The 26,629-nt window shown below is 46.8% G+C and overlaps 1 protein-coding gene across 1 annotated transcript in view; it reads right to left on the bottom strand.

Annotated features, from left to right (window-relative positions):
- Positions 1-2,924: 2,924 nt before the first annotated feature.
- The window catches only part of LOC144173313 (cholinesterase-like), a 46,132-nt gene continuing 22,427 nt past the window's right edge, over positions 2,925-26,629 (bottom strand). Inside the window, exon 6 of the mRNA XM_077701796.1 lies at positions 2,925-3,133. Coding sequence (XP_077557922.1) covers positions 3,001-3,133 — 133 coding nt within the window. The 3' untranslated portion in view covers positions 2,925-3,000. The remainder of the gene's footprint in view (positions 3,134-26,629) is intronic.

Raw genomic sequence — 26,629 nt, 5'->3', positions numbered from 1 at the left:
TTTACAAGAACACCTTCATTCCAATTGAATGCGTATACAAAGAACGGCCGGGAAATATAAATAACGAGGAGTTTATTTAACGAGTTGTTAGAGAGATAGGCACGTTCACTACATAAAAGTTACGGCTGCACGTGTTTTTGGCTTTCCGAGATAAAATTTCAGCGAACCTCCGCCTAACTTAAAAGAACAACCGTATTTCACTCATGTGCGCTCAATGTAGGAGTACGCATGTGTTTTCTGGGATCCCTACAAGAAAGAGCTGGTTGATATGCTCGAAAACATACAGAATAGGGCAGTGCGATTCGTATTAGGTATTGGCACTGTCAACTTAGGATGAGGGAGAGTAAAAATAAACTTAAATGGTAAGACGGGAAAGATCATAGACGAAACCTGAGTTTGAAATTTTTTCGTAATATCTATCATTCGAAAACTAGAATAGAAGGGGAGAAGTATATCCAAGCGCCATTCTACATATCCCAAAGTGAGATCGGTAGCTTGAAGCAAATTATTAACTTTTCTTTAAGGTGACGCCGTGCGCGATTCATTTTATTTTAGATCAACGTGGGAGTGTAATAATCTTCCACGTATGATTTTATTCACTGTTTATAATGACGATTTTCACCGCGCTTTGTAGAATTATTTTGTTATTTGGTGTCATATTTGATGCTTAGTGTTATGTATCTCACTGCTGTAATGCATGCAAGGGCAAGCAGGTATCAAATAAATAAATAAATAAATAAATAAACAAACAAACAAACAAACAAACAAACAAACAAACAAACAAACAAACAAACAAACAAACAAACAAACAAACAAACAAACAAACAAATAAATAAATAAATAAGTAAATAAATAAATAAATAAATAAATAAATAAATAAATAAATAAATAAATAAATAAATAAATAAATAAATAAATAAATAAATAAATAAATAAATAAATAAATAAACTTGCGGAGCCGGAAGTTCGCCTCCGACGGGTTGAGAACCCTACGCATTCAAACTTGACCAATGAAATATTTATTGTTTTATTCGTTGCAGTATGCAAGGTTTGCTGTATGAATACTACAATTGCTAAGTTATTTGTTTGAAAGAAAATATTAAACTCTTGTCTAACGCCTTTCCTTGCGTGAACACAGAGGGATACAACTGCAGCCATCTGAAGAAGGGCGCCATTCGCAACACGTCTAGAATTTTCTTAACGAGGAACGACTTTAGAGGAAAATTAAGTTATTTTGGACTATTAAGGAGTGTGCACGTTACTCATGAAAACAACATAAAATATATTGAAACTGAAAGTACTTCTTTGATCTCTTCTAGGATCAGCCCTGTGAAAGATCATCAGAAAAGCTGATCGAGTAGAAAATTTCTTTGCAAGAAAAATGGGCAAATACTGGACATACTTTTTGGGTGAAGTAAATTATATGGAATGCTGCTGAGTGTTTTGTGGAGCACCGAACCGCTTCGTAAAGGCATTCGCACCGGTTTTATATACAAAAAACTGGTCAAGCAGCCGTTGTAAAAATAGTTGATTTAGTCAGAGCATGAAAGTATTGTCTTAACAGAAATTGCCTAAAAGCGGCACTTTCATCTTTGTGAAATTCAACCCACTAAAATATGCGCCTTCCGCCCCCTCCCCCCCCCCCAACATTTTGTTTATTACAGGTAAGCCGCCCCACAGAAGATATCAGGACCTGCACAATACATCTATTCCAGCTCTGCAAAGAAAAATGAATATTTGCTGTATTCGACAGTAAAAGAGGCACAGCAATTAAAGGAACGACCATTTGTGAGCACTGTTGAATAAATTAATTTTGGTGTAAACTAACGCTGATAATTAATCCAGGCTGGACGGCTGGTGGTTGCGCACGGGCTCACTTTGATGTGGGTGCAGTGGACCCAAAATGGTGGGTTTGTGCTGCTGGACAGCGCGATTGAGTCATCTGCTTGCGCTGCATGCAGTGGTCGTCCACCGGCCTCAGTACAGTTAACGTACTGTGGCTGAACTACAATGCCCGTAGCACGGCCGAATTGCCGGCAGCTTTAGTCCGGCTGTAGTCCGACGACCGCATCTCGGCTGTCCTCAGGTGGCCGTACTTCGGCCGCACACGGGTGGCTTTGGGATGGCCGGAGCCCTACGGCTGGAATCACTGTGATACAACGGTGGATGGAACGCACAATGGGATGATTCCCGAATGGGGAGTTTCGGTCCAATTTTTCTTCATAAACGCTATATACCATCATCATACTTCTCAAACACCGCGGGACTATGTTATTTTTTGCATCCCAATGGCCGAATTTTGAGATTTAACTGTTGATATTCCGCCTTCTCACGTTTCATTTTATTGCCGCAAAACAGACAGGTCACAACCATGCGCAGAGCCCTCCTCGCTAACACGCGGTATTCAAGTAATCAGCTATTCGAACTGTCAGTATGGAAACAGTAATGTCGCTCCCGGCCATAACGGCCCCATTACTTGCTCAGTGAGACTGTGGCACCCATTACTAATGTAATAGCATGTAGTACATAAAACGTAAATGCGACGCAGGGGATGTGTTCGCTTGTCGATGCTAGCGCGTCGCCACATAGCGCGCGGATGGATCGATAATCGTCAAGTCGGTGAAACTGACCCAGTATCAGGTAGCTCAAAGCAGAATATTTACATTAAGCGCGAGGGATCTACGTAGCCTTATTAATTAACTGAGCAATCACATTTTGAAAGCACCAGTCCGGCCCGTCGAAGACGATCCGCTCTTAGGCGAAGAAAAGCAGCCGAAAGTTTGTCGCTTAAGAGTATGTCTTCTTGGAGACGAAGTAAAATAAGAGACGATAAGAAGCAGACGATAAGAGAAGCAGTCTACGTTAAGAACAAAATGAAAATTGTAAAGTTGAGAGGCAGGCTGCACGCCATGAGGCTACACTGATACGAATACACGACACTAAAAAATAATAAAAAAAAAACAAATACAAATGTAGTCATCCGCCGAATAGCGTAAACGTTCATAAATAATGGTCCTTCAAAAAGTCGCATTGGCTCTTGCGGAAGTGGAAAGGGCTGGCGCCAGTGTCGGGTCCACTTGAAATCGCTATGGTGTAGCCGAAGATGCTCTCACTCAGGCCGGCTGGAACGGTCCTGCAAGGAAAGGAAAAGATGTGACGTCAACACTTAATTAAACTGCGCGTCTATAGCAAGTGTCGTGCGTTTCCGTTCACAGAGAAGTGCCGGCGACTAACGCGTCTTGGGTGAAAGCGAAAACTTTTATGTGACACTTCAATATCCGATTGGTCCTCCTCATGTAAACTCTCGAAATCACCCGTAAATCTGGTTTACAACTGTGCGCCTGAATGACCAAGGAAGCAAACCAAACCAATTCTGGAGTCATGGCAACACATTTATAGACTTAAAAATTTGGTCCCAGTAGGGAAATAACGCAATGAGAAACACCAACCGTACGTTTCTCGGTGTTACAGTGCAAGGAAGCTCCCGGGTCAAATTCCACGCTGAACCTTATCCTTGGCGTTCTTTTGTACCAGGGTGTCGGAACGGAACAAAAACCGAAACCGAAAAACGAAAAAAAAAAAAAACGATATTTTTCGCCTGAACGAAAAAGTAACAGAAACGTTGTTATTTCATACAGTAAATGAACCGCAAAAAAAATTGTGTCGTTTTTCGGTCAGAGTGCCAAGAAGTTCAGGCATTTCAACATTCGTTCCAACTTCCATGCATCCAGGTGGTAGATTGCCGCGTGTTCGCGGGCATATAAAATAGCCGTTCCTTTTGCTGGCGCCATCTTTCCGTCGGCAGGCTTGCTGCTTGCTTCCCTACTAATATCCGGATGTCTGTTACCGTGTTTCAGAATTCTTCGGAACCCGCGGCGGTCGCTCAGTGGCCATGGCGTTGTGCTGCTGAGCCCAAGGACGCGGGTTCGGATCCCGGCCGCAGCGGCCGCTTTTCTAATGGAGGCGGAAAGCGAAAGCGCCCGTGTGTTCCAAATTTCGGCGCACGTTAGAGGTCCACGGGGGGTCGAAATTAATCTGGAGCCCTTCATCACGGTGCGCTTCCTCGCCTGTGTAGCGTCGGCGCGTTAAAACCCGTAATCAATATAATTCTCTGGAACACTATACGTCTCGATGGTCAGTGCTCGCCGCCCGCATTCAGCGATGATCGCCGCCCGATGGTCAGTGATGATCGCCGCCCGCAGTTGGCTACGAGGAGCAAACGTCGCGGCCACGTTAACTATTCAAATTTATTTATTTATTTATTTATTTACTTATTTTTTATTTATTTATGTATTTATTTATGTATTTATTTATTTATTTATTTATTTATTTATTTATTTATTTATTTATTTATTTATTTATTTATTTATTTATTTATTCTACTACTACGTTGTTTTAAGGGGGTGCTATGCATGAATAAACGCAAAAAAACCCCAAACACGGCATAATAATGAAGAAGCAAAAGAGAAATTGCAATGTTTGGTGGGATTACAGCAGCATACACAATTACACAGGCACACTCAATGAAAGTAACTAAAAGTCATGCTGCGCTCCTAGGCGAAGTGCTGCCAGAGCACAGCGGGAACTCAATTTTCAATTTTTCTTGTGGGCTACCACAAACCGTTGTGTACCGTTACGAACAATTGTTTTTTTCGTGCTGGAGCTTAATCGGAACGGAACGTTTATTTACCGGAACGAAAAACATTCCGTTTGACACGCTGCTCTTGATCCAAATTTTTTCTTTCTTTCTTTCTTTTTGGGCAATCGAGGTGCGTTGAAGGCTAACTTCAACTTGAAGCCTGCATGATCAATACGTACGACAAAGTTTAGACAAATACCTGACGAAGTGCAAGAGACAGGAAAGCATTACAAGGGTAATGACGGAAGGACGAATGGAGAGAGTTTAAATGTTGGAACGAAGGTCAAAGTTTCGTGTAGTCGTGACAATCGGCATTAAGTAGTCCGGACCTTCGTTATCTGGGGCGTTTAGATCGGGTACTGTTTGTTACGCTTACTTTAAACAGGGAAGTTTTTTTTTTCTTTTTCTTGAAAAGGATGGTGGTGTAGGTCGCTGGTCATTGGTTGCCATATCTCATGCGACATCTCGCACCCAATTTCTGCGGCATTGCGTTGTTTGACGTGTGACGCATGAGAGCGTTCGACCACCTGAAAAGAAATGCGCTAACAAGGACGGGACCAAAGAAAGGAAGACGCAACACTCTGCGCTGCGTTGTGTCTTCCTTCCGTCCCGTACTTGTTAGCACATTCCTTTTCATCATGTAAAACAACCAAGTAGCCCTCCCAGACAATTTCGACCACCCTAAATCGGCTCTAAAACTTCGCCGCTTCATCTGTCACGTGCCAAAAACATTCGTAAGTACGCGCAACGTAAATGGTGCCTACGTTGATGCGCCAAAATCAGGCTCACGGCATGCTCGACCAGCAACCCACAGTTGTTGTGGAACGTCTATGTAATAGTATAACGGCCTTCCCCTCCCTACCTCCCTCCCTCCCTGGCGGGAATCGCGAAAGTAAACAATGTGCAGTGGCAGACACTATGGTAAGCTGGGTCCATTTCGCACAAGAAGGAAATGGCACCGGGGGAGGAGGGAGAAGAGCAAAGCACTTATCCAGGCGTGAGTATAACTATCACCCGGGAAGTAGCGGAAGGGACAACTGTCCGTATGCTGACGTAGCTGTTCCCGCTCAATTTGACTTCAAGCACATCCCCTTCACTCGCAAACTACAGCTTATACCGATACTTTCGTGTCCTATTGGTTTCTGGGATCGCTGGTCGCGCAATACTGACCACTCCCGTTTCGCAGCAACTGAGGCGACACCGCGAACTACGGTGACCTAAACGTAGGGGGGCAGTTATTTTTAACAACATTCGAAGATACGTTTACGGGAAATAAGTGAGAACGCGCGTAGCCCCTGCTTCTCTCAGTCAAAAGAGCAGTAGCAAAGAGGCGACAATTAGAAACTCGTGAATCAATTCGCGCTCGCATTAAAAAATAATCGGGCAGGAGAAAAATAAAACGACTCACATGAAAAACACTCATAGCTTAAGATCTCGACTTGCTGAATATAACTCATTTTTGTATTTTGCTTCTTATCGCTACGCCCGAATTTGTGGGTAGAATTAGCACGCTTGGCAGAGTTGTGTTACTTCATTTATTGGTTCAACTTAAGTGGAAGTTTACCACATGGGCCAAGATCCGCTGCGCAATGATGGCACCACGAAAATAAACACTCGCATATAAAATATACTGCGGAAAATTTTTGGAAGATCAAAGGCACGTACAGATTTAGAGTTGTTTTTTTTACACACATGTGACAGCGTAAAATATAAAGCATCGTTATCTTTGTCCATAAGATCATTTGTGGAACTTTAGGAAGGGAGGTTGACAATAAAATCGACTGCTACCACGCAGACACTACCGTGAAGTTTCAGTCATTAGTAACAGGTCATAGCAATTTTGAGATTAAAGTAATCAGCGAACCAACAGCTAATGTATTAATGAAGCGCTTTAGAAGTAAGTGCACAAATGATTGGACATGTGCGGGTATTCATCAATAATAAAGAGTAATGGCTGGGCACATTTTATCACGACGTAGTCTCGTCTTTGAAAATAGTCTGCTCTGGAAACCAGAGAAATGCCGAAACTTTTCATTCTGCACTGAAAAATTAAATTATTTTCTGGTGCTCGTATGTGATCCCGAAAATGCTAGGACTTTTTTTAAAGGCGCTAGGCTTTCTTGGGTTTTTTTAACACGAAAATTTTGGTATGTCTCTGTCGGTATGTCTGTCTGTCTGTCTGTATGTATGTATGTATGTATGTATGTATGTATGTATGCATGTATGTGTACATGCAAGAAAAAGAAAACTAAACAAGGTGCAACCGAGCGCCGATAAGGGGCTGCGCCGAGCGCCCGTGTGCCACACGTGCTCCCGTTTTTGTCCGCAAGTTCTGGCAGCTTAAGCGACGTTGGCTCTTCTTCCTGTGTTTACCCATCTTTATGTACATGTTGTGACTCCGCCGAACCCAAAATTCGCTCCATCGGAACCACCACGCGCTCTACAGCTAAGTCTGTTTCCTTCTAACCTTCGGTTAGGTATAACTCTTCGGCCTCCACGACGTGCTCGCCTACCCCCGGCCGCAGCTGTCGGTGTGGCGGCTGCGTGTGCGGCTGTCGCAGCAGCTGCGGATAGAAAGGCTCCCATTCACTCGGATCCCGTTCCTATGCACACTGAAGGCGGACCCACTCCTACAATAAACGGGAAGGCGATCTCCAAGGAGCCTCCACCACCCCTAGACTTCTTCCACTCTACAATCATCGGACGTGAACGCCTATGAAGAACAGGTCGAAGACAAAGGTAAAGAAGAAACTGAAGAGGACGCTGCCACCAGCTGAAGGCTGGCAACAAGCTTGCCTTTACAAGAAGCGCAGACCTACGCGCACAGACAAAGTACGTCGGTCAGGCAAGACTCTTCAATCGAGACCATTAATCAAGCTTGAAATCAGAAATATTCCTCGACATGCCATTGTAATTGGCCGAACAGCGCCAAGTGCAGAACTCGCCGAAATACCCCGCCGTTACCTTCGATGACGCCGCCAACACCGCGCACATGGCTGTTTACGATGAAGGTTACGCAGCCAAGCTCACCCAAATCGACCACCTCAGAGAAAAAAAAGAGTTAGAGCAGCGAAGACACGGACGGTGAAAAGTACGGGACGGGCGCTCACTTTTTGCCACCTCACTTTTTGCCAGAACCGGAAGTTAGAAACCATCGAAGTAGTAACTGAACGTATTCCCTCAACCAAGAACATCATCAATCGAGTCATCCAAATAGATACAAACGATAGTAACGAAACTATCCACAGTTGGATTCGTTGCGAGGAGGCTGTAGTACTTCGAGTGCAAAAAATAGGAAAAACAGACCGAGCTAGCGTTAGTTTTGACTCTGTTACTCCGCCCGTACAGTAAAATATTATATGGGACTCATACGAGTGACCGACTACCGTCCCAAATGGTTAGTGTGTTTAAACTGCCACAGTTTGGGGCACATGGCTAAATACTGTTCTTCCCCAGTGTGTGTAAGGCATGCGGCCGTGCTCATGCCGGAGAAGACGAATGTGAATCTGCACCCTTTTGTGTCCCGTGCCAGGCTGTTGGTCACCTTGCTGTAAGCAAAGTGTGTCCCAGCCGGCTTCGAAAGAAGGAGGAAAAGTCTGCAAAAAACTGATTTACAAAAAATTGGCAGCGTATCTGCTCCTTTCGTTGCAAATGTCGTTAAAAGACGATAGTCTTTGTAGGCATTTGCCAAGGAAATGCCCCCCTTCGCTTTCCCGCTCACCTCTCATGCTGTTCCTGTGCCGTCGCGCTCATTCCAAGGTAAACACACTAAAGGTTTGCTCTAGGAGATTTGAATTTACCGCGTTCCACTGCTACAGGCCGGGTTCCTCGATGCCAGCGCTGAAGTACGGCGGAGACGCGCGTGAATGGAGGCGGCCGACTAGGAAGGTTTATAGAGCCGCGTGGCCGTGCTCCACGTGCGTTCCATGCAGAACGTGGAACCTAGCTAGTTGAACCTCTCGTTGCTGTTGCCGCGTGATTTTTCATATGCCGCCAGGAGGCGGCGGTTTTCTGCAGCAGATGTAGAATATCATTTGCCGTCGAAAAACCAAGCATCCGTGAATTTTTTAATAAAGGAACACTGTAAATATCCCTTGTGTACTAATTTCCTGTCTTATATTTGCGTAATGTCTTGTTCTTGTTCAACAAAGTTGACAAGTATGAACCTATAAACCGGGCTCACACGTTTACATGTTGCTGTGAGTATATAAGACTATTGCGCAATATCAATTTTACTTTTGCCGGGTGGCTGAATCGAGTCACATACAGACGCACAGACACACAGACGGACATACAGACAGACCGAAATTTCTGGGTTAGAGTAGCCCAAGAAAGGCTATCGTCTTTAAAAGAGTCTGGCGCAAGACGTAGAACAAAGCAAACGAGCCGTGCCCACAATAGCAATGTTTCCTGGGTAGCCACTGTCACAGAACACCAGCAGAAGATTGGCCGTAAGTTACCCCACGACCCTTTTACCAGAAAACCACCCGGTTATGCTCGAAAATATTCTACTCAAGAAGAGCCTTCAAGAACTTCGTTCTGAACTCCAGGCGATGGGCAAAGAACTCGCATCTCTCCGCAAAGCCAGCAGACGCCGTCAATCTGTCTTTCCCCGACCACGTGCCCTGAGTCGGTGCGCCGACGCCGCTCGCGCACCTCCCGTCACCTATACAGCTGATCCTTCGCAGATGACAAGTAGGAACCCCACGAGTTATGTCACTGAAGACATTTTGAAGCAACAGGAGGCGCAAATCAAGTTTGAGGTGTGCGAGGAATGGCAGAAAGCTTGTGGCAACATTGCCGATTTACAGCGGTCGTACGCCATTCTTAAACAGGACATGCAACAAGTCATGGAACAAATGCGCAAGTTTATTGATACTGTCACCCCTAGTGAATCCAAGCGTAAGAAGAAGCAATCTTCCTAAGTGGATTCTTTAGCCCCTCCTAATCGTGTCATACTTCAATGGAACTGTCGAAGCGTCGCTCAAAATGGCTCCTTACTGAAATCGCAGGTATCCTCCTCCCGAACTCTATCCCTACTGCTACAGGAAGCTAGAGATCCTTGCAAAATCCCTCACTACGCCCCCTAAATGGACCCCAAAATCCCGCATACTTTCAATGATAAGGCAAAGCCTCCCTTTCCCCCTGGTCAGGCAGCAGTGATGCTGCACCAGTCGTGCCATTTAGTCCAACAGCAATGGGATGAAGCAGGCAGTACCAATCGAGAAGTGATTATCATCCGCGTTAAACCCCTAGTGGAAAACCTGCGCTCATGGTCTCGGTATATTACAGATCTCAGTATAACTCCCGGACTAGGGATTTCTATGACTGGATAACGCATGTATTTTTGCTGTATATCTCTGGGCCAGTTATTATTGGAGGCGACTTCAACGTGAAAGGTACCCTCTGGGGTTATTCCCACTCCTACCTACGCGGGAAACTCCTAGAAGCAGCAGAGGAGTATAGCCCCCTCCGACTCGGTAATGAACCTTTCTTTCCCACCCTGATTGGTCTCCACAGCTCGGAGCAAGACACCACACCGGATCTAACCCTTACCACACTCGGCGTCATTAAGAAATAGCGAACACTGGATTGTACATGGGGCAGTGATAACTTCCCTATTCTGCTCCACTTGAACAGCAAAAAATTCCGCTCCAAGTCTACGTACACAAACATCAACTGGGACCTTTTTCGATTCGCAAGTCCACGTGAGCTCACAACCTGAGCTGTCAGAGTTTGCTGCCTGTGTGAATGAAGCGCGCACCCTTTCCACGGAGACAGTAACGAGCACAGCTGAGGTCAATAATCCGGCCGCCCACATGCACAAACTGCTTCGTACCGCTGAACGCCTTACCCAAACGTATATACAACGCGGCAAACGTCACCGCGCCCTTATGAAACTAAAATGTCATTATAAAGTAATAAATAAATGCCGAAAAATCCTCCAATCTGAAAACTGGCGTAATCTCTACGAACGGCTTGGGCAAGAACGCGGTCTTTCACATCTGTGGAGCTTCTTTCGGGGTCTGAGTGGACGGACGAAAGCAAAACTGTCAATTCTACAAAAAATGTGCCTTAATTCTAACTACTCTCAAGTGGAAGATACTCACTCTTACGAACACTCTCTTCCCGCACGCTGCGGCTGACATCTCTGTTCACAACGCTGTCCGGGAATGCGTACTAAATCCTCCCATGGTTTTCTCGACACCGCTTCAGCATAATCTAACCCACCGAGCACACCTGAATCACATTGGCGACAAAAACTTCGTGAAGCTAGAGCTCTCAGCTGGCACCAGCTAGCCTAGGCCTCACCCCCTAGTTTCCTCGCCCCACTAAAGACCCCCCCCCCCCCCCTCCGCAGAAAAGGAGAGGTCATCGCCAGCAAAGTTTACGCCGATGTACCCCCGACGGGATTTCGAAGTGGACGAACCCAAGGCATTCCTCCTTACTCAGATGCCCCCACTGCGGCAGCAACGAGACACCCAACTTGTTACCCTTTATTTAGTCATGTGAAACCTCCTCTGACGGCCGTGCGCAGTTGCTCGCAAGTGCCACGTTTCCGGTGTCGGCGTTATAGCATGTCGAGTATGTTAAGGACAACCCCGAAATATGAGAAAAGAATCACAAACTTTGCCCTAAAGGTCTGTATAAAATGGTTTAATGGCTTACAGACTACCTTTCGAGGTAACCAGTCACAAATGAACACCAGTGCGCTTCCATATAACGACATAAACCATAATGTGTTTTCAAGAACCATGCCGGACACCCCATGCCGCCAAGCGAGGGCATGTGTGTGTTGCTCTAATGGGACCTCGAGAGACAAATACTTTGACAATGAAACTTGCACATTACATAGTCACATGCACTACAAGTGATTAGTGACATCTTTCCCTATACACTTTTCTATACTAACCGCAAGGCTTTTTAGCCTCCTCTCTTGCATTAAAGTCATTCATTCATTCAGGTAGCTTCCTCAAAGTGTTGCCAACGTCTCGGCTTTGTGAAAACAATGCGGACATAATAGACTGTTTTCCCATGCAAATGTAGTGACCGCGATGCGAAGAAAAAAGCAGAACGCCAACAATTATGACGTTTTTGAAGTGCAAATACCGCTAAATCTTAATCATAGCAGTTATATTTGCATGAGGAAACTCGCAGCCCAATCCAAAAGAAAAGAACAGCCCGTATTCATAACCCAAGCGTGCGGTCTTTCAGAGCCATCTATACAAGATGCGTGCCTTTGTGTTTACTATAATGATCACCGTCGCGTTCTGTGTAACAAGTCAATAGGCGCATTTTCGTTGCTTCTTTAATACTACACATCTGTCCACCACTCAATCGCTGATAACACACGTAAATCGTGTTAGTGGAAATCTAATTTTTTATAGAATAGAATAGGATATGAAGAGGATGCTTCAATAGCGACGCTTATAAACAAAGCTGCCTTATTACAAATGAACGGTACACCCCCATTACGATACGAAATGCAGTAATCGATACCTACTTATTACGAGCTCCCGCTCTAACAATTTCCTGTGACCGTCAGGCTTCATTACATGCAACATCGGCTGTAGTTGCTTTTTTGTCACTGCTACCGTCGGCTTTAAAGTTTGTACAACACGCGTGTGCAAGAGCACCCCTTGTGGCTATTCAAAAGCATCACACAAAACATAACCTGAAATAGCATTATTCGTAAAATTATTCATTGTTTATTTGAATTCGTAATATTGGCGCTTGTACAACGAAAGTTAAAATTGCTATTTAAAGAATGCTACCTCCTCACAGCCCGCTGCTACCCTAGGGAATGCCCCTGCTTGCTTGGTGCTTTTTCGCCTTTTTTACGGGAAATAAGTTGACCCGAAAATCAGTGTTTACGTTTTAAACTCAGTGCGGAGAAGTTCATTTCAAATATTAACGCTATGAGGGCGAGCTACTGCAACCGCACTCATTATGCGACGGTGTAATTAGAAATTAGCCCCATGGGGCAGAACGAACTTCCATTCTTTTGCTTCTGCTATAGGAAACCCTGTACTGCGCTGGGTCAAAACATCGTCTATATGATAAACAAGATCTGTTGCTGAGTAACTGGTATTGGAACCTCTTTGTTAAGCGTATATGCCCAGATCCCTAGAAGCAAGAGGTCATAGGTTAAATAGTTTATCCAATGTTATGTATGTGGCAAGGAAGCAAATTCCAGCATATACACAATGTTAAAGGAAAGGGGAACTTTACTTATTGCTGGGAACGTAATTGTTAGCTGTACTAATAACGATGCAAACCGTATGATGTTTGCAGGTGCTGCATCTCAGGCGGGAACAAGCGCTTACAGCTGACTTCTGCGAGGGACTAACTTCGGCATGCGCTAAAATATTATCGAGGTTGCTATTCCTAATGAAGATGTCCCTTGGTGCTTCCTGGAAAGTCTGTTAAAGCCACGGAGCATGAACAAGATAGGAGGCGAAACGAGGCTTCTTAGCACGGCCAGATAATGTCACAAGCGCTCGTCATAGGTTAAGCTAGCGGCATCTGCGGCGGGTGAAGAAACTGTGCGGCCGCCGCGATTGGCATTTCACTGCGCAGCGACAGTATGAATTGCGGCCGCTATCGTTTCGTCCATCAGGTGCCGCTACCCTCTTCTTCGCTGTCGCAGCTACGAAGTTTTCATTTTGACATTATATGTTCGCTCGTCCGCGCTTGCTGCGATGGGCCGTTTACCCTACTATATATTCTTGCCCCGTGGTTAAAGCATATTCGCGTTGATTGGAATCTTTCGTGTCATTGTTGCGCGCCAGCAGCACTACAAAAGCATCGGCGCAACACTCCACTTCATAATGTGCTCAAAAAACCACCGAAAAGGACGCAGGACAAAAAAAAAAGATACACAACACCATTGGATTAACAACTCCGCGCAACACCGCTAGGCTGAGTTGTTAGTCCAGCGGTGTTGTTTGTGTACAGTCGCTTGCGATTTGAAGGTAATCGCGCAAGCATCGACCAACAACGACGATAACGCCACCGCGCGGCTTGTTTTACTGCGCCTGGTTCCTAGCTTGCGCATTCTTCTCTCTCCCGGTCGCTGTTCATTAAAGACGATAGTCTTTTTTGGGCTACTTAAACCCAGAAATTTTGGTCTGTCTGTATGTCTGTCTGTCTGGCCGTCTGTCTGTCTGTAACTCGATTTAGCCACCCGGTCAAAGTAAAATGCTTACTGCGCAATAGTCTTATATACTCACAGCCAAATGTAAACGTCTAAGCCCGGTTTATATGTTCATACTTGTCAACTTTGTTGAACAAGAACAAGGCATTAAGCAAATATAAGACAGAATATTAGTACACAAGGGATATTTACACTGTTCCTTTATTTAAAAAAATCCTGGGTGCTTGGTTTTTCGATAGCAAATGATATTCTACATCTACTGCAGAAAACCGCCGCCTCCTGGCGGCATATCAAAAATCACGCGGCAACAGCAACGAAAGGTTCCACTAGCTAGGTTCTACGTTCTGCTTGGAACGCACGTGGAGCACGGCCACGCGGTTCTGTAAACCTTCTAGTCGGCCGCCTCCATTCACGCGCGTCTCCGCCGTACTGCAGCGCTGGCATCGAGGAACCCCGCCTGCAGCAGTGGAACGCGGTAAATTCAAATCGCCTTGAGCAAACCTTTAGTGTGTTTACTTTGGGATGAGCGCGACGGAACAGGAACAGCATGAGAGGTGAGCGGGAAAGCGAAGGGGGGCATTTCCTTGGCAAATGCCTACAAAGACTATCGTCTTTTGACGACATTTGCAACGAAAGGAGCAGATACGCGGCCAATTTTTCAAGAAGCCATCACTCCCGCGGCAAAACCAGCAACGCCTTCTTCTTTTTTTTTATTGCGCACGCAGAGACAACGTCCCACTTGTCGTATCTTACAGCAGTTTTCGAAAATGTGCGCACAAACACTTTGTTGGGAAATACTGGGCATTTATAACAATCGGTGCTATCAGCGCTCACGATAACCAAGAAGAAAGCGCACACGTGATTACAACCACACAAAATCACCACAAAGCGGAAAGGGTGGTTTACTAGCCGCGGGAGTGATGACTGCTTGAAGGAACAGCGACCGACGGAGAGGAGAATGCATAACTGGGTCCTAGGTGCGTCGAAAAATGCCGCGCGGGGGTGTTATCGTCTTTATCGGTTGAAGCTTGCGCGATCACCATCAAATCGCACGCGACTGTACCTTCTTCTTCTTGTCCTTCGTCCTTTTCGATGGTTCTTTTTTAAGCCCCTCATGAACCAAAGCGATCAATCAGGTGATAGAGAAGTGCGCTGAGTATACTGAACCCCTATATATAGCCTTCATAGATTATGAGAAAGCATTTGACTCGGTCGAAACCCTAGCAGTCATTCAGGCATTACAGAACCAGGGGGTAGATGAGCATTATGTAACAATACTAGAGGATATCTACAATGGGTCTACAGCTACGATCATCCTCCATAGGGAGAGCAGTAAAATACCTATAAGAAAGGGTGTCAGACAAGGAGACACAATCTCTCCAATGCTATTCACAGCATGTTTACAAGAAGTATTCAGAACGTTGGTTTGGGAACAGGTGGGTGTAAGGGTTAATGGAGAATACCCCAGTAACCTCAGATTTGCTGATGACGTTGCCTTGCTAAGTAACTCGGGGGACGAATTGCAAAGCATGCTTTCCGCACTGGGCGAACAGAGTAGAACCGTGGGACTGAAAATTAATATGCAGAAAACTAAAGTAATGATCAATAACCTCGGGACAGCACAGCGGTTTGACATAGGTGGCGAGGCAGTGGAAGTGGTAAGTGAATATATCTACTTAGGCCAAGTTGTGACCCCAGATCCAAACCATGAGGCAGAGATAATTAGAAGGATCAGAATGGGGTGGGGTGCATATGGCAAACATTCTCAGATAATGAATAGCAGCCTACCAGTGTCGCTGAAGAAGAAAGTGTATGACAGCTGCATCTTACCGGTGCTCACCTACGGGGCAGAAACTTGGAGGCTCACTAAGAGGGCCCAACTTAAATTGAGAACGACTCAGCGGGCAATGGAGCGCAAAATGATAGGTGTAACATTAAAGGGGCCCTGAAAGGCATTTTGAGCACACTAAATGAACTAGCGCAATCGTTAGATAGGGTCGTCAACATCATCTGTGCCAAGTATTACTCTTTTACGCGCAGCGGAAAGCTCACACTTTTGTTGCAAAGTTTGTCGCTTTTTTCTCACCCTTTCCTTCGTGTTTTTGGACGCCGCCATCTTCACATGTCTACATCATCAATTCCCATATGTTCGTCATGAGCTAGACATCCTGCTATTGGGCGGCTTTTTCACGCACTTCCGGCAAAGAGATGAGTCGTCTGCTCAGCATCGGCTCGCCCGCTGATCTGCCAGCGGAGTTCCGGAGTGTTGGACATTTTACGACAAACGAAACAAGTGTAAACAAACGCTTAACCGTTTGTATTGAATGCAACACGGCATGCATAGCACGACATGGATTTTATGTTACATGAGTACGTACCATAAAGAAAGCCCCGTAACACCTATTTGGTGCAATCACAGAGAACGCCCTGAGCCGAATGCCAGGGTTTGACGCGTACATTTTATTCAACTTCAAAACAATCCAGAGATGCGTTTCGAACGAACGCAACGTCACAACATGCGTTGCAAGTCTGAACCGCGATTGACAGACGATGGGTTGCCTCCTCCTGCCCGTCGTAAATTCGGCACTCACCTCACACCCGGTTTGCGTGGACGAACAGCAAGTCACAACTCTGGCGCGCAAGCGAGAAGGCTTTTAGCCAGGCACACTACACATACCCCATGCGAGGTTGAGTCGTACGTCGTTCGAGAAAGATAATCCAGACCATGGGAAGCACTATCCACCCACATAAGTACAATGTCGCATTTCATCGCGAAACGAACGCGTCCACAACACACAGGAGGCGATGCACACACACACACAGCTTCGGTCACTGCATTGGCTTAGCTGCAAGCTTCGTTCGGACAATCAGCCATGCTACGACGATACAGAGCTGCGTGAGGACGACGTGCTAACCACTTCACGTATTTACAAACACAGGGGCAAAGAACTAGGTTAATCGGAAGCAAAAAATATGTCCTCCATTATAGTGCCTGAAATATACTGGCTAGTGTGCCGAGGGCGGGCTCCAGGCGGGCGCCGGGAGCGATGTACGCGGCCGGCTGCAGCTTGGGGCGCTGCCGTGCGGGAGTGTGCGCGTTCGTTCGGCCCGAGCAGATGGCGCGGTTACCTCCGAGCTGCGGCGCAGACGGCAGCGGCAGAACTTTCCATTCCCGCTTGCGACGAAAGCGAGCGAATGCGACGGAAATTCTGTCGCGCGACGAAAATTTGTCCCGACCATTCGACAAAAACGATCGTCGCGCGACAAAGCGACGGAATTCCTGCCGCTTTCACTCGCTTTCGTCGCAAGTGCGAACGGGCCTTTATGCGCAATCACATAAAACAAGCTCTTGCTTATCGCCTGAGCATACGGTTGATATCTGACTACGTTACACTGTGCTTGCCAGTGTATTTAAACGATGTCACTAGGTTTGAAACGTACGCGCTCGGCGTGCAGCTTTGTAAACGCAAGCGGCCTCACATACGCACGCTATTTTGCTGCTAATAGAGTTTTAGTACAGCGTTTGTGGCCTTTGCATACGCTAAACGCTAAATTTTTGCATCCCGCTACGTAAACACTGCGAGGGGAGTTTTAGTAGAGCGGTAGAGAGTCTAATCAGTTTTGCGTAGCGACACACTAATGCATACGGCGCCATCTGTCAAATGTTTTCCGAAATGTCTCGCCGGCTCATCTGCTATCGGAGTGCCGGAGTGTTTGGACATTTTACGACTATCCAAACAAGTGCAAACAGACGCTTTCCCGTCAGTGTTGAATACAACACATGGGTGCAGCTTGTCAGAACACGGGTTCTCGCTGATCGAGTGCGGCGTTGGTTTGCTCTGCGCCTTCCCGTTCATCGCCGCTGATAAAGCGATCCAATCCGGCGCGTTTTGTGCACGGGTTATGTGTCGGTTTAAAATGTCCTTTTTCACATGCCGCCGGTAGTAGGAATTACAACCGCCGCAAATAACACCCGGCACCAGCGGGGTCACATCTGAGACCGCGCTTTTTGGATAAACAGTGCGCGATGCACCAAAGGGAACGAGCGCACGATTCTCCCCGCGCGGCTGCGAAGTCGCCGCCGATACCAACGGCAGCTACGTACACCGCGAAAGGGCAAGGCCAGGCCGCACACATGCGGCCAGGTCCTTCGTTCACTTTTCCAGCCTTTAGAGGAGTGTCCATGGGGCCAACAAAGATGAAAAAGCCGAAAGAGCTGGCCCGTAGCAGACGGCAGTCTGTGGGAGCGCAATAGCGGAAGTTCGTCACCGCTGAGGAGCGGAGCATCATGGGAGGGGAGGCCAACAGCGAAGAAACAGTTGAAAGGAGGAGGAAATACGGCGCGACGATAATGCGCGGTTTTTGATTTACGATTTCTCAGCTAATACTCATCGCTTTAACAAAATTCTTGCAGGAGGAGATTGCTAATACATTGCTTTATTTGGTTACATGTACATCCATGCATCGGCGGAAGGCATTTCAGGACCCCTTTAAGGGACAAGAAGAGAGCGGAGTGGGTCAGGAAACAAACACGTGTTAAGGACATATTAGTAGAGATTAAGAAGAAGAAATGGACGTGGGCAGGGCATGTCATGCGAAGGAAAGATAACCGCTGGTCATTAAGGGTAACAGAGTGGATCCCTAGAGAAGGCAAGCGTTGAAGGGGGCGGCAGAAAGTTAGATGGGCAGATGAGATAAAGAAGTTTGCGAAGATAAATTGGTCACAGTTGGCACAGGACCGAGGCAATTGGAGAATAATGGGAGAGGCCTTTGCCCTGCAGTGGGCGTAGATAGGCTGATGATGATGATGATGATGAACCAACTTGCCCAGAAATTCACTCTCTTGACCTCGCTTCATCTTTCTCGAAAGTGGAGGCCCATGGTGCTCTTTCCAACTGCCTCCTTCACTATCACGTGACGTAGCCTCGGACGAAGGTGACCATCTCGGTCTAACCGCGACAAAGTGACGAGAGCGGCAGGTAATCATGTTACAGAACGATGCTGCGATGAATTAGCTGCCGTGACACTGGAGAGTTTTAGCCACGGTGTAAGTTTTAGCTGACCGTTTTCGACGCTCCGCTCCGGTATCGGCGGCCCGCTCAGCGCAACCGGAGCCAATGCCATTCGTGGCCAAGCGCGCCAGGCATGCGCAATGGCGCTCCCGCTTGCTATCGGAGCGGAGCGGACCGTGAAAAACGGTCAGCTAAAACTCCCTACTATAGGAACATGGCACGTCTTTTAAGGGCCTGTTGGCTATGGCGAAGTGTGACAGTGCGCACTACTTCGACTTCCCGTAGCATAGCCTCCTGTCGAAGCCGGATCCCGTAAGCGGGAGCAGCGACAGTTATCGCCGCAAAGAACGACGATAAAAGACGAAGCCCTTTCCGCCAACGGTCAAGATGATAAGCTGGGTGAACAGGGCCCCGAAACAGCCATACCCGCCACGTTTGCCGAACGAGACGGTGGGGAGTCACGACGGTCTAATCTTGTCAAGGCTGGTCACGTCTTAGTTGGATCGGTGCGTCACAGGCTCAGGACACGGAGCTCGTGACATTTTTTCTTCCACAGTTTCGCTGGACAATCATGTCGTCAGGGATGAGTATCGATTAGTGCTTTCAGTCGGTCATTACTTGATGAAATGGGGTATACTAAATCCGTGGGGTATTGTTTACCAGGTGGTGTGTGAAATTTTTTTTATTACGGGAGGTGGGTGGGCGCTTGATGCCCGTTCGATACTATTTGTTCAGCACTGTTTACGTCCCTTTCGAGCTTGTATGCATTTGCATAGGCGTGGTCAAACAAACTTGGGGGAGGATTCCCGCTCACTTTTTACGTGTTTCGTACAGTCCTTGCCCCGCCGTTGGTACATACTTGTGCAGGTCTAGTTGCTTGTCTTGCAAATGAAGTAGGACAAATGTCTTGTTTGCAGTTCCGTGGGGGGGCGGCTTAAAAGTGTGGATACTCTCCCTAATCGTCAGTGTGTGAATAAAAGAGGGTGAATTGCAGGGAAGCAAAATAATCCTGGGCAGACGGCTGGTAAATGGCGTCGCTGTAGAGTAAAACCTTATCGGACGCCTGCAAAAAAAATCTATTTGTGGACACGTTGCTCCAAAAATTTGCAGTCGTAGAATAAGGCCTGAAACATGAAAGGCAGTGACTCCAACGCCAGAGCAGTCGAAACACAAAAAATTCTAGGCTAGTTGACTATAGCAGCTAGGTGTTCAGGCATTCAAAAAACTTATCTGGTAGTCGTTCCCATCATGCCGGATTTATCTTATCTGGTGCCCCAATATGCTAACTCCCAAGAGCTCGGGCGGGGGAAGTTTATTCTTTAAATCAACAACCCTGGAGGACCCCGCTGCGAAGGGAAACTGTTTCCCGAAACCGCGGGGCACGGAAATTCGAGAGAGGCGTTAGTTCTACACGTGTTACTCGGCCACGCCCAGAGTTGTCCCCCAGAGGGCTCTGACGTCGGTATACTGCGGCGGGCGCCGCAAACTGAATTCTAAGCAGGCTTTCGTAAATAAGGCTTGTTGGCGCGTTTGCGGCGTGGCAGCTAGGAGAGTTGTCAACCCCAGACACGGCCCCACCTTTCGAGAAAGGAACGCAGCGTATTCTAGGGAACGAGAAAGTTGCTTCTTCTGGATGTTTCTTTATCCTTTTTTTTTTAGTTTCTTTTGTGCCCTTTCTTGGCACTGATTTGCATGCGTGGGGTTTGTATACTCCTACGGCGTTTGACGTTGCCGCGACTGCACAGTAAAGCAGTGCTGTACGGACTCAACGTCGCCTCGTTCTGTGAGGAGCCCACCTTCAGTTTAAGGGGTGCGCTTCTCTATCTTTGGAGCCACTTCTTAGTTTTGCACGCATCCTGAATGAAGGCTGGCTATTGTTAGGCATGCGTAACAAGGTTCACCGGCAGTACCCTCGAAAAAATAAATCAAACGCTGTTCGAGTGCGAGCGCGCCGGATCAAGTGGGTCGGAAAAGCGAGGTTCGTTCACCGAACTTCAAATTTCGACACCCTCGGTTTCTCACGCCGTTTACCCGGGCACTTGAGTTCCTTCGAGTCTGTTTGCGTTTGTGTCGGGAGTAGAAGCTACAAGCGAGGAGAGAAGCGTAAAAATTCTCTTAAATACGGCGCAGCATCGACGTAGGAAACTCATTTAGACGGGGTTCGCTGTAATTGGGAGGAACGTCCGCTGCATTTTCTTCAAGTGCAGTCTATATCGGAGCAACATGCGTAACTGCCATGATGAAAGAAGTCTGCTCCAGATGCGGCGCTGCGGTCTAGAAGAGGTTGAGGTCCCTGTGGTCCCAGCCCCACGCATTTGACGAATCACCGCCACCATCACTACCAACAACATCAGTAGCAGCAGCACATTTCTCATCATCATCATCGTCGTCGTCATCGTCATCATCATCAGAAGCAGCGGCAGCGGCAGCACCTCATCTAAGTCCACTGCAAGACGAAGGCCTCTCCCATAGACTTTCAGCTGCTGCTGTCGTGTGCTGCCTAGACCCATTCTTTGCATAAAAAAGTTGCGCGATACTTATGTTGAACTACTCGGTTAGAACAAAAAAAAAGTGGGTAAAGTATGCGGAAGGCAGTTCCTAGAAATTCGTTAACCGCTGAAAAAGGTCCATATGTAAGTCATCAAAGTTCGTTTGGATTATGCGGCGGGTTTGTCAAGCCTCTCTTTAAATCACACGAGTCTGATCGCATGAAATCGCATGATATCAGAGGAGGGATCCCTGCTCTGATATCATGCGATTTCGCGGTGTTGTCTTTTCATTCACTCGCGGAAACAACATCAACGAATTCCTATAACTTTGTGCTCCGTCAACTTGCGTTTGTATTCCATTTGGGTTATCCCCATGCCCGAAAAATGACTGACGAATACCATACTCCCTAATGCATAATTTGGGCGCATCGCGAACTGCAGTCTTCGAAGTGACGGCGCGTCCCTGCTGCGTCTCAGGAAGTGATCCCCGCATCAGAGAACGCATGACGGTCGGGCCGCATGTTTCGCTCCGCAACGGCATACCAACCTCCACCTCGCCATAATTTCATCCTTCCCTTCCCGGCGCGCTGTATCTTCGGTGGCCTCTTCGTTCTCTCGGTAATATTCAATTGCCCTTTCACTGCCTTTCCTTTAAATGCTCTTCCCTCCTCCGGCGAGACCCGTGCCCTCCGTCGAGAAGCAAAACTTCGCCATGTAAATATTATCCGTGTAATAAACACTTTCTCTCTCTCGGTTGCAGTATACTAGTAAACTGTATATCGGTTGTGTCATAGCGCGTCACCGCCGGGAAGCCGCAGCGTCTCGCGCCGCCTCGACGTACCTCCCCCCCTCCCCCCCCCGTTCACACTTTCACACTTTCTTCCTCCGTTTTCCTGCCCGTTGTATTCCGCTTGTCTTCGGTTTCCCCTTTGTTTGCTCGGTTACGAGGGACGACGGCGCAGCGGCAACACAGGAGCGCGCGCTTAAAGGAGCCATGAAGAGAAAACACAAGTTTGGTTCATTCAAAAGATTGTCTCGTTAGAATCACACTGACACCACTTTTAACGTAAACTTCGCTCAAATAAGCTACATAATTAGGAAAAACGGGAATGGTCATGCGACCCACCAGCTCATTTCCCGCAACAGAACCTATGATGTCACATGAGCTAAGCTCTGCGATTGGCGGAGGCTGGCAGAAGCAGACGCAAATTAGGTATCTTACAAACTAGACGAACGAGCGATTTGCGCTTAAATTTAGGGCACATTCTTTACAAAGCAATAAGAATGATGGGACAAACAGTGGAAGTTACGAAAGCACATGTAAACAAGTACTGATGCGTTCTGCTGTTCGTACTGCGCAGAGCATGCTTGGTTTAGCTGCACAGCACTACGGTGCTTGGGGTTGTCTCAGACGATACTAGCCGATTGACGCAAGCAACGGTGCCTTACGTGACCCCATTTGTCGAGCGAGCACTGTTTCAGGGAACGAATATTTTCTCCCAGAACAAAAACAAGCCAGGTTTAAATGCGGGCAAAAACAAACCAAACGCTTGCCACGGTATGGTGGCGCCATCTAGGTTACGGAACGTAAAGAAACGCGGAAACAAACCAACACCGCTGTACAGGGTGGAGACAACCTTTGAACGGTCCCGTGCCGCCGCAATTGGGCCAACGGGCTCAACGCGTTATTCTTTTCGTTTCCCACGAGACCTAGCAACGCGAAACAGACAATATGATTCAAACTTCTTCAGTAAACCGCGTTGCGGCGATAATTTTAGCGCGGTTTTGACACAATGACTTGCTTCGGCGGCGAGCGAGCAACCGAAAATGGCGGCGCCAGCGTATACGTGTCTCTACCCTGTACGGCGGATGCGTGAATGAAGGTACTCGAGGCTGCAGAGCGGTCGGTTCCTGTGATGTCATTTGGAACCACGAAAACGCACGATTGAGCGGGAAAATCAAAATTTTAACCGAAATTGTTTAATTTCTCAGTGAATAAAGCACCGTTTCTATCCGGACAAGCGCTGGGGGCACTACAAAACACGAAATCTTTCGAATAAAACCAACTTGCATTTTCTCTTCATGGCTCCTTTAAGTGCTGCGCGCTAATATGCGATTCGCAGTTAGATGTTTTGCGCAGATCGCTCGTATAGCCACATGCATACTGTACGGGGGCCAATCGCTTAATATTTTTTCTGTTTATAGCCTGAAAATTGTCAGAAATAATCATGTGAGCTGTTTTAACTACGCTGTCATCTTTCAAATGTCGTCGCTAAATTATTTGGAGAGCATTGCACCTTCGTAAGTGGGGTGACTACGCGTTCATCGTGAACGTACAGACCTAGCAGCACATAGTTTTGGTAAAGGAAAAATGTTCCAGTCACATTAGTCCCTTATTACTTTTTTTTTCGAATATTTTTTGTGTGTGTGTCGTAATCGCGAATCCCTGTTACCCAGTTCCAAGTCCTGGTACGCAAGATCAGAGCCGAGTCCGACTTCACGAAAGACGTGTTTGTGAAGTGGTGGGCGTACGTTCCCCGCCGCTCCAAACACCTGAGGGGAACCCTCGACAAGACCAAGACCCGCGCTACGACTCCTCATGAGTCATGGCAGTCGCCTTGGAAGCCAACAGTATACCACAAATACTGGAGTACTACGGGGCTCACGGTGGAGAAAAGGAGCCACCTCCCGCATGATGAAAATACCCTCCAAGAGTAGGCTCTTACAACCCTTCACCCCCCCCCCCCCCCTTACTACTCATGACCCGACGCCATGCCCTCGTAAAATTTTGCAAGTAACAGAGGGCAAGAGAATTTACACGACACCCCTTCCTTTAGCCACTCTTCCCTAGACTAAAGAGACCTCGAGTCATCCCTCTTAAAAAATCTTTCAATCAATGAACCAATTAACTAACAATATGCATTATCTTGGCTTCACGCCCCCTTATTAAATACGCTCGTCCGACTTGACTCCCATTTCCAGCTTCTTTTACCCGCAAACAATATTGAAAGGTCGATTGCAATGTTTTTGCCGCGTACGTGCAATGAACATCATGCTAATTTTCAATAAGATTCCCTGCTGTGACGGCTACTTGCCGTAGTCTTCCCAGTGATTGATTGATTGATCGATCGATCGATTGATTGATTGATTGATTGATTGATTGATTGATTGATTGATTGATTGATTGATTGATTGATTGATTGATTGATTGATTGATTGATTGATTGATTGTAGGGTTCAACGCACTGACGCAACTCAGGCGATGAGGCGCGCCGTAGGGGAGGGCTCCGGATTAATTTCGACCATATGGGTATCTTTAACGTGAGGCGAAGTCTCGTACACACGGTCGTTTTTGCTTTTCACCTCCATCAGAAAAGTGGCCGCCGCGTCCGGGTCTTCCCAGTAACTGGGTCGTGCGTTTTCTACTAGTATCAGAACTGATGTGTACTGATTGAGAACTCACTCAGTATTCGCTTAATTTTGTAGCTGTATATACACGTACAAAATTTTACACAACGCGGCCTGTAGTTACATATTTTAGCACCGTCGTGGGTGCGGGAGTGCAACCGCAGGTGCGTACTAGCACATCTAGATGAAACTGTTCCTCATTCGCAGTGCTAATCGTAAGGGCATGACGTCTGATGACAACAGCAAATAATTGAAAGGCTGCAATGTGGGCCGGGAAGCACGGCCTTGGGATTTGGTGTACCTCAAACATAGCAATCTTGAGTAGTAGGGGCGGGAGAGAGAGGGAAGAGAGGGTGGGGGGACCTCATCGCTGTTCTATTCGTTAGGTACACAAAGCAGCTTCGAGAATATTTTATAACTATTCCTCTACCGGAAGTCTCCTCTCCCGAGGATAGGTAAATGCCGATGCGGGGCTAAAATATGATTCTGCTTGCATCGTGAAGATTTACCTGTGAGGTAGCAATATGACGCATCACCCTATTTCCCTAGCTGACCAAGCGGCATCTATCCGCCAATGCATTGGTTCTCCCTCCTTCACCTCGCCTACCTCCGATCAGGGGAGCAGAATTATTGAATATTTTGGCGTAAATAAGGTGCATTGGATCGAACAACTTTCGCCAGCCCGTGTTTCGTTCCGCGATTGTCCCGATTTAGGCAAACACGCTTTAATTAGAGGGTCTGGCAACCAGACGGGTGCTGTTTGCCTCGTGCCCCGCCATGATGGAATGATGAATGTGTACCCTTCAGTCGAAGCGAAAATTATGCTTTCAAGACGCCGATTACCACAGCTTGTGAAACCGAGGATGCACGAAATTATAGGGAAATAAGGAAAGCAATCTAAACTAAGCAATATATTCTAGCAGCGCTACTTTATAATACGGCGAAGCAAAAGCAATCTTGCACGCCGGCACATTTGGTAGCCACAACATTAGAGCGCACGTCAGCAAGGGATGGAACAGAACTAGGGTCGTGAAGATAAACGTAGCTTAGGTTTTGCTTTTTGCAGGTATGGTTTAAAGTGTAGCTTCATTTTTACAATTATTTGTTTCCTTTATACTTTTATTTTTTTTCCCAAAAAATTTCGTCCGACCAACTATCCCCGTTTGGATATTTTAACAAATACAAGCAGCCCGAGTCAACTTGATTGCAAGGGCGAAACGTCATCGCGTGAATAGCTAGGTGATCTTTACTTTTGGCGTCAAAAAAAAAAAAATTACGCACATCCCTTGCACAGCACTTAACGAATGCGGGGGTCATTCATAAGATTACATTACAAAGGACGATAATACCTAGAAAAAAAAGAAGGGAAACTTGGCTGGTAGGGGATATACAGTCAAACCCGTTTATAGCGAATTGCAATATGCACCGCGATTAGTTCGATATATCCAATAGTTCGATATACCCGAACCCGCCTATAACGAACTTATCGTTACAAGTTCGCAATCCGCGGGAGCCCCCCTCCCCTCTCGAACTCCACCATCCCCGCATACAGACACGAACACAGTTAAGTAGCCGTTACCATACCCAAAAAAATCCGTTTATTGCAAGTAATAAAGCTAATTTCCGCCTGAACTGCCTACTTTGCAAAAAAAGCGGTGATTTTTGTTCTCACTTTCGTTTTAGCGGCTTCAACTAGCATAGCATTCTCTACATGAAACATTATTTGCACCAGTTCGTGTCGGCGTCCTCCAAAATCTAAGAATCATTGGCGGAGCACATTGACTGCCGAAAGCGCTTCATTATAGGCGTCGGACGGCTTTCACTCGCGACATCATAGGGAATGTGCGGGAGCTCTTTCCACAGTTCACCGATGTTGCTGCCTTGGTCCGGACTCGCTGACTGCGCGGGTTCCGTCGAGAGTCCC

The sequence above is a fragment of the Haemaphysalis longicornis genome, unplaced genomic scaffold (genome assembly GCF_048455015.1).
Source record: "Haemaphysalis longicornis isolate Haplotype H1 unplaced genomic scaffold, Haemaphysalis longicornis Haplotype H1 scaffold_3, whole genome shotgun sequence".
Lineage (NCBI taxonomy): Eukaryota > Metazoa > Arthropoda > Arachnida > Ixodida > Ixodidae > Haemaphysalis > Haemaphysalis longicornis.
Note: the sequence above shows the minus strand (reverse complement) of the source record. Positions and strands in the feature narration are given on the sequence as shown.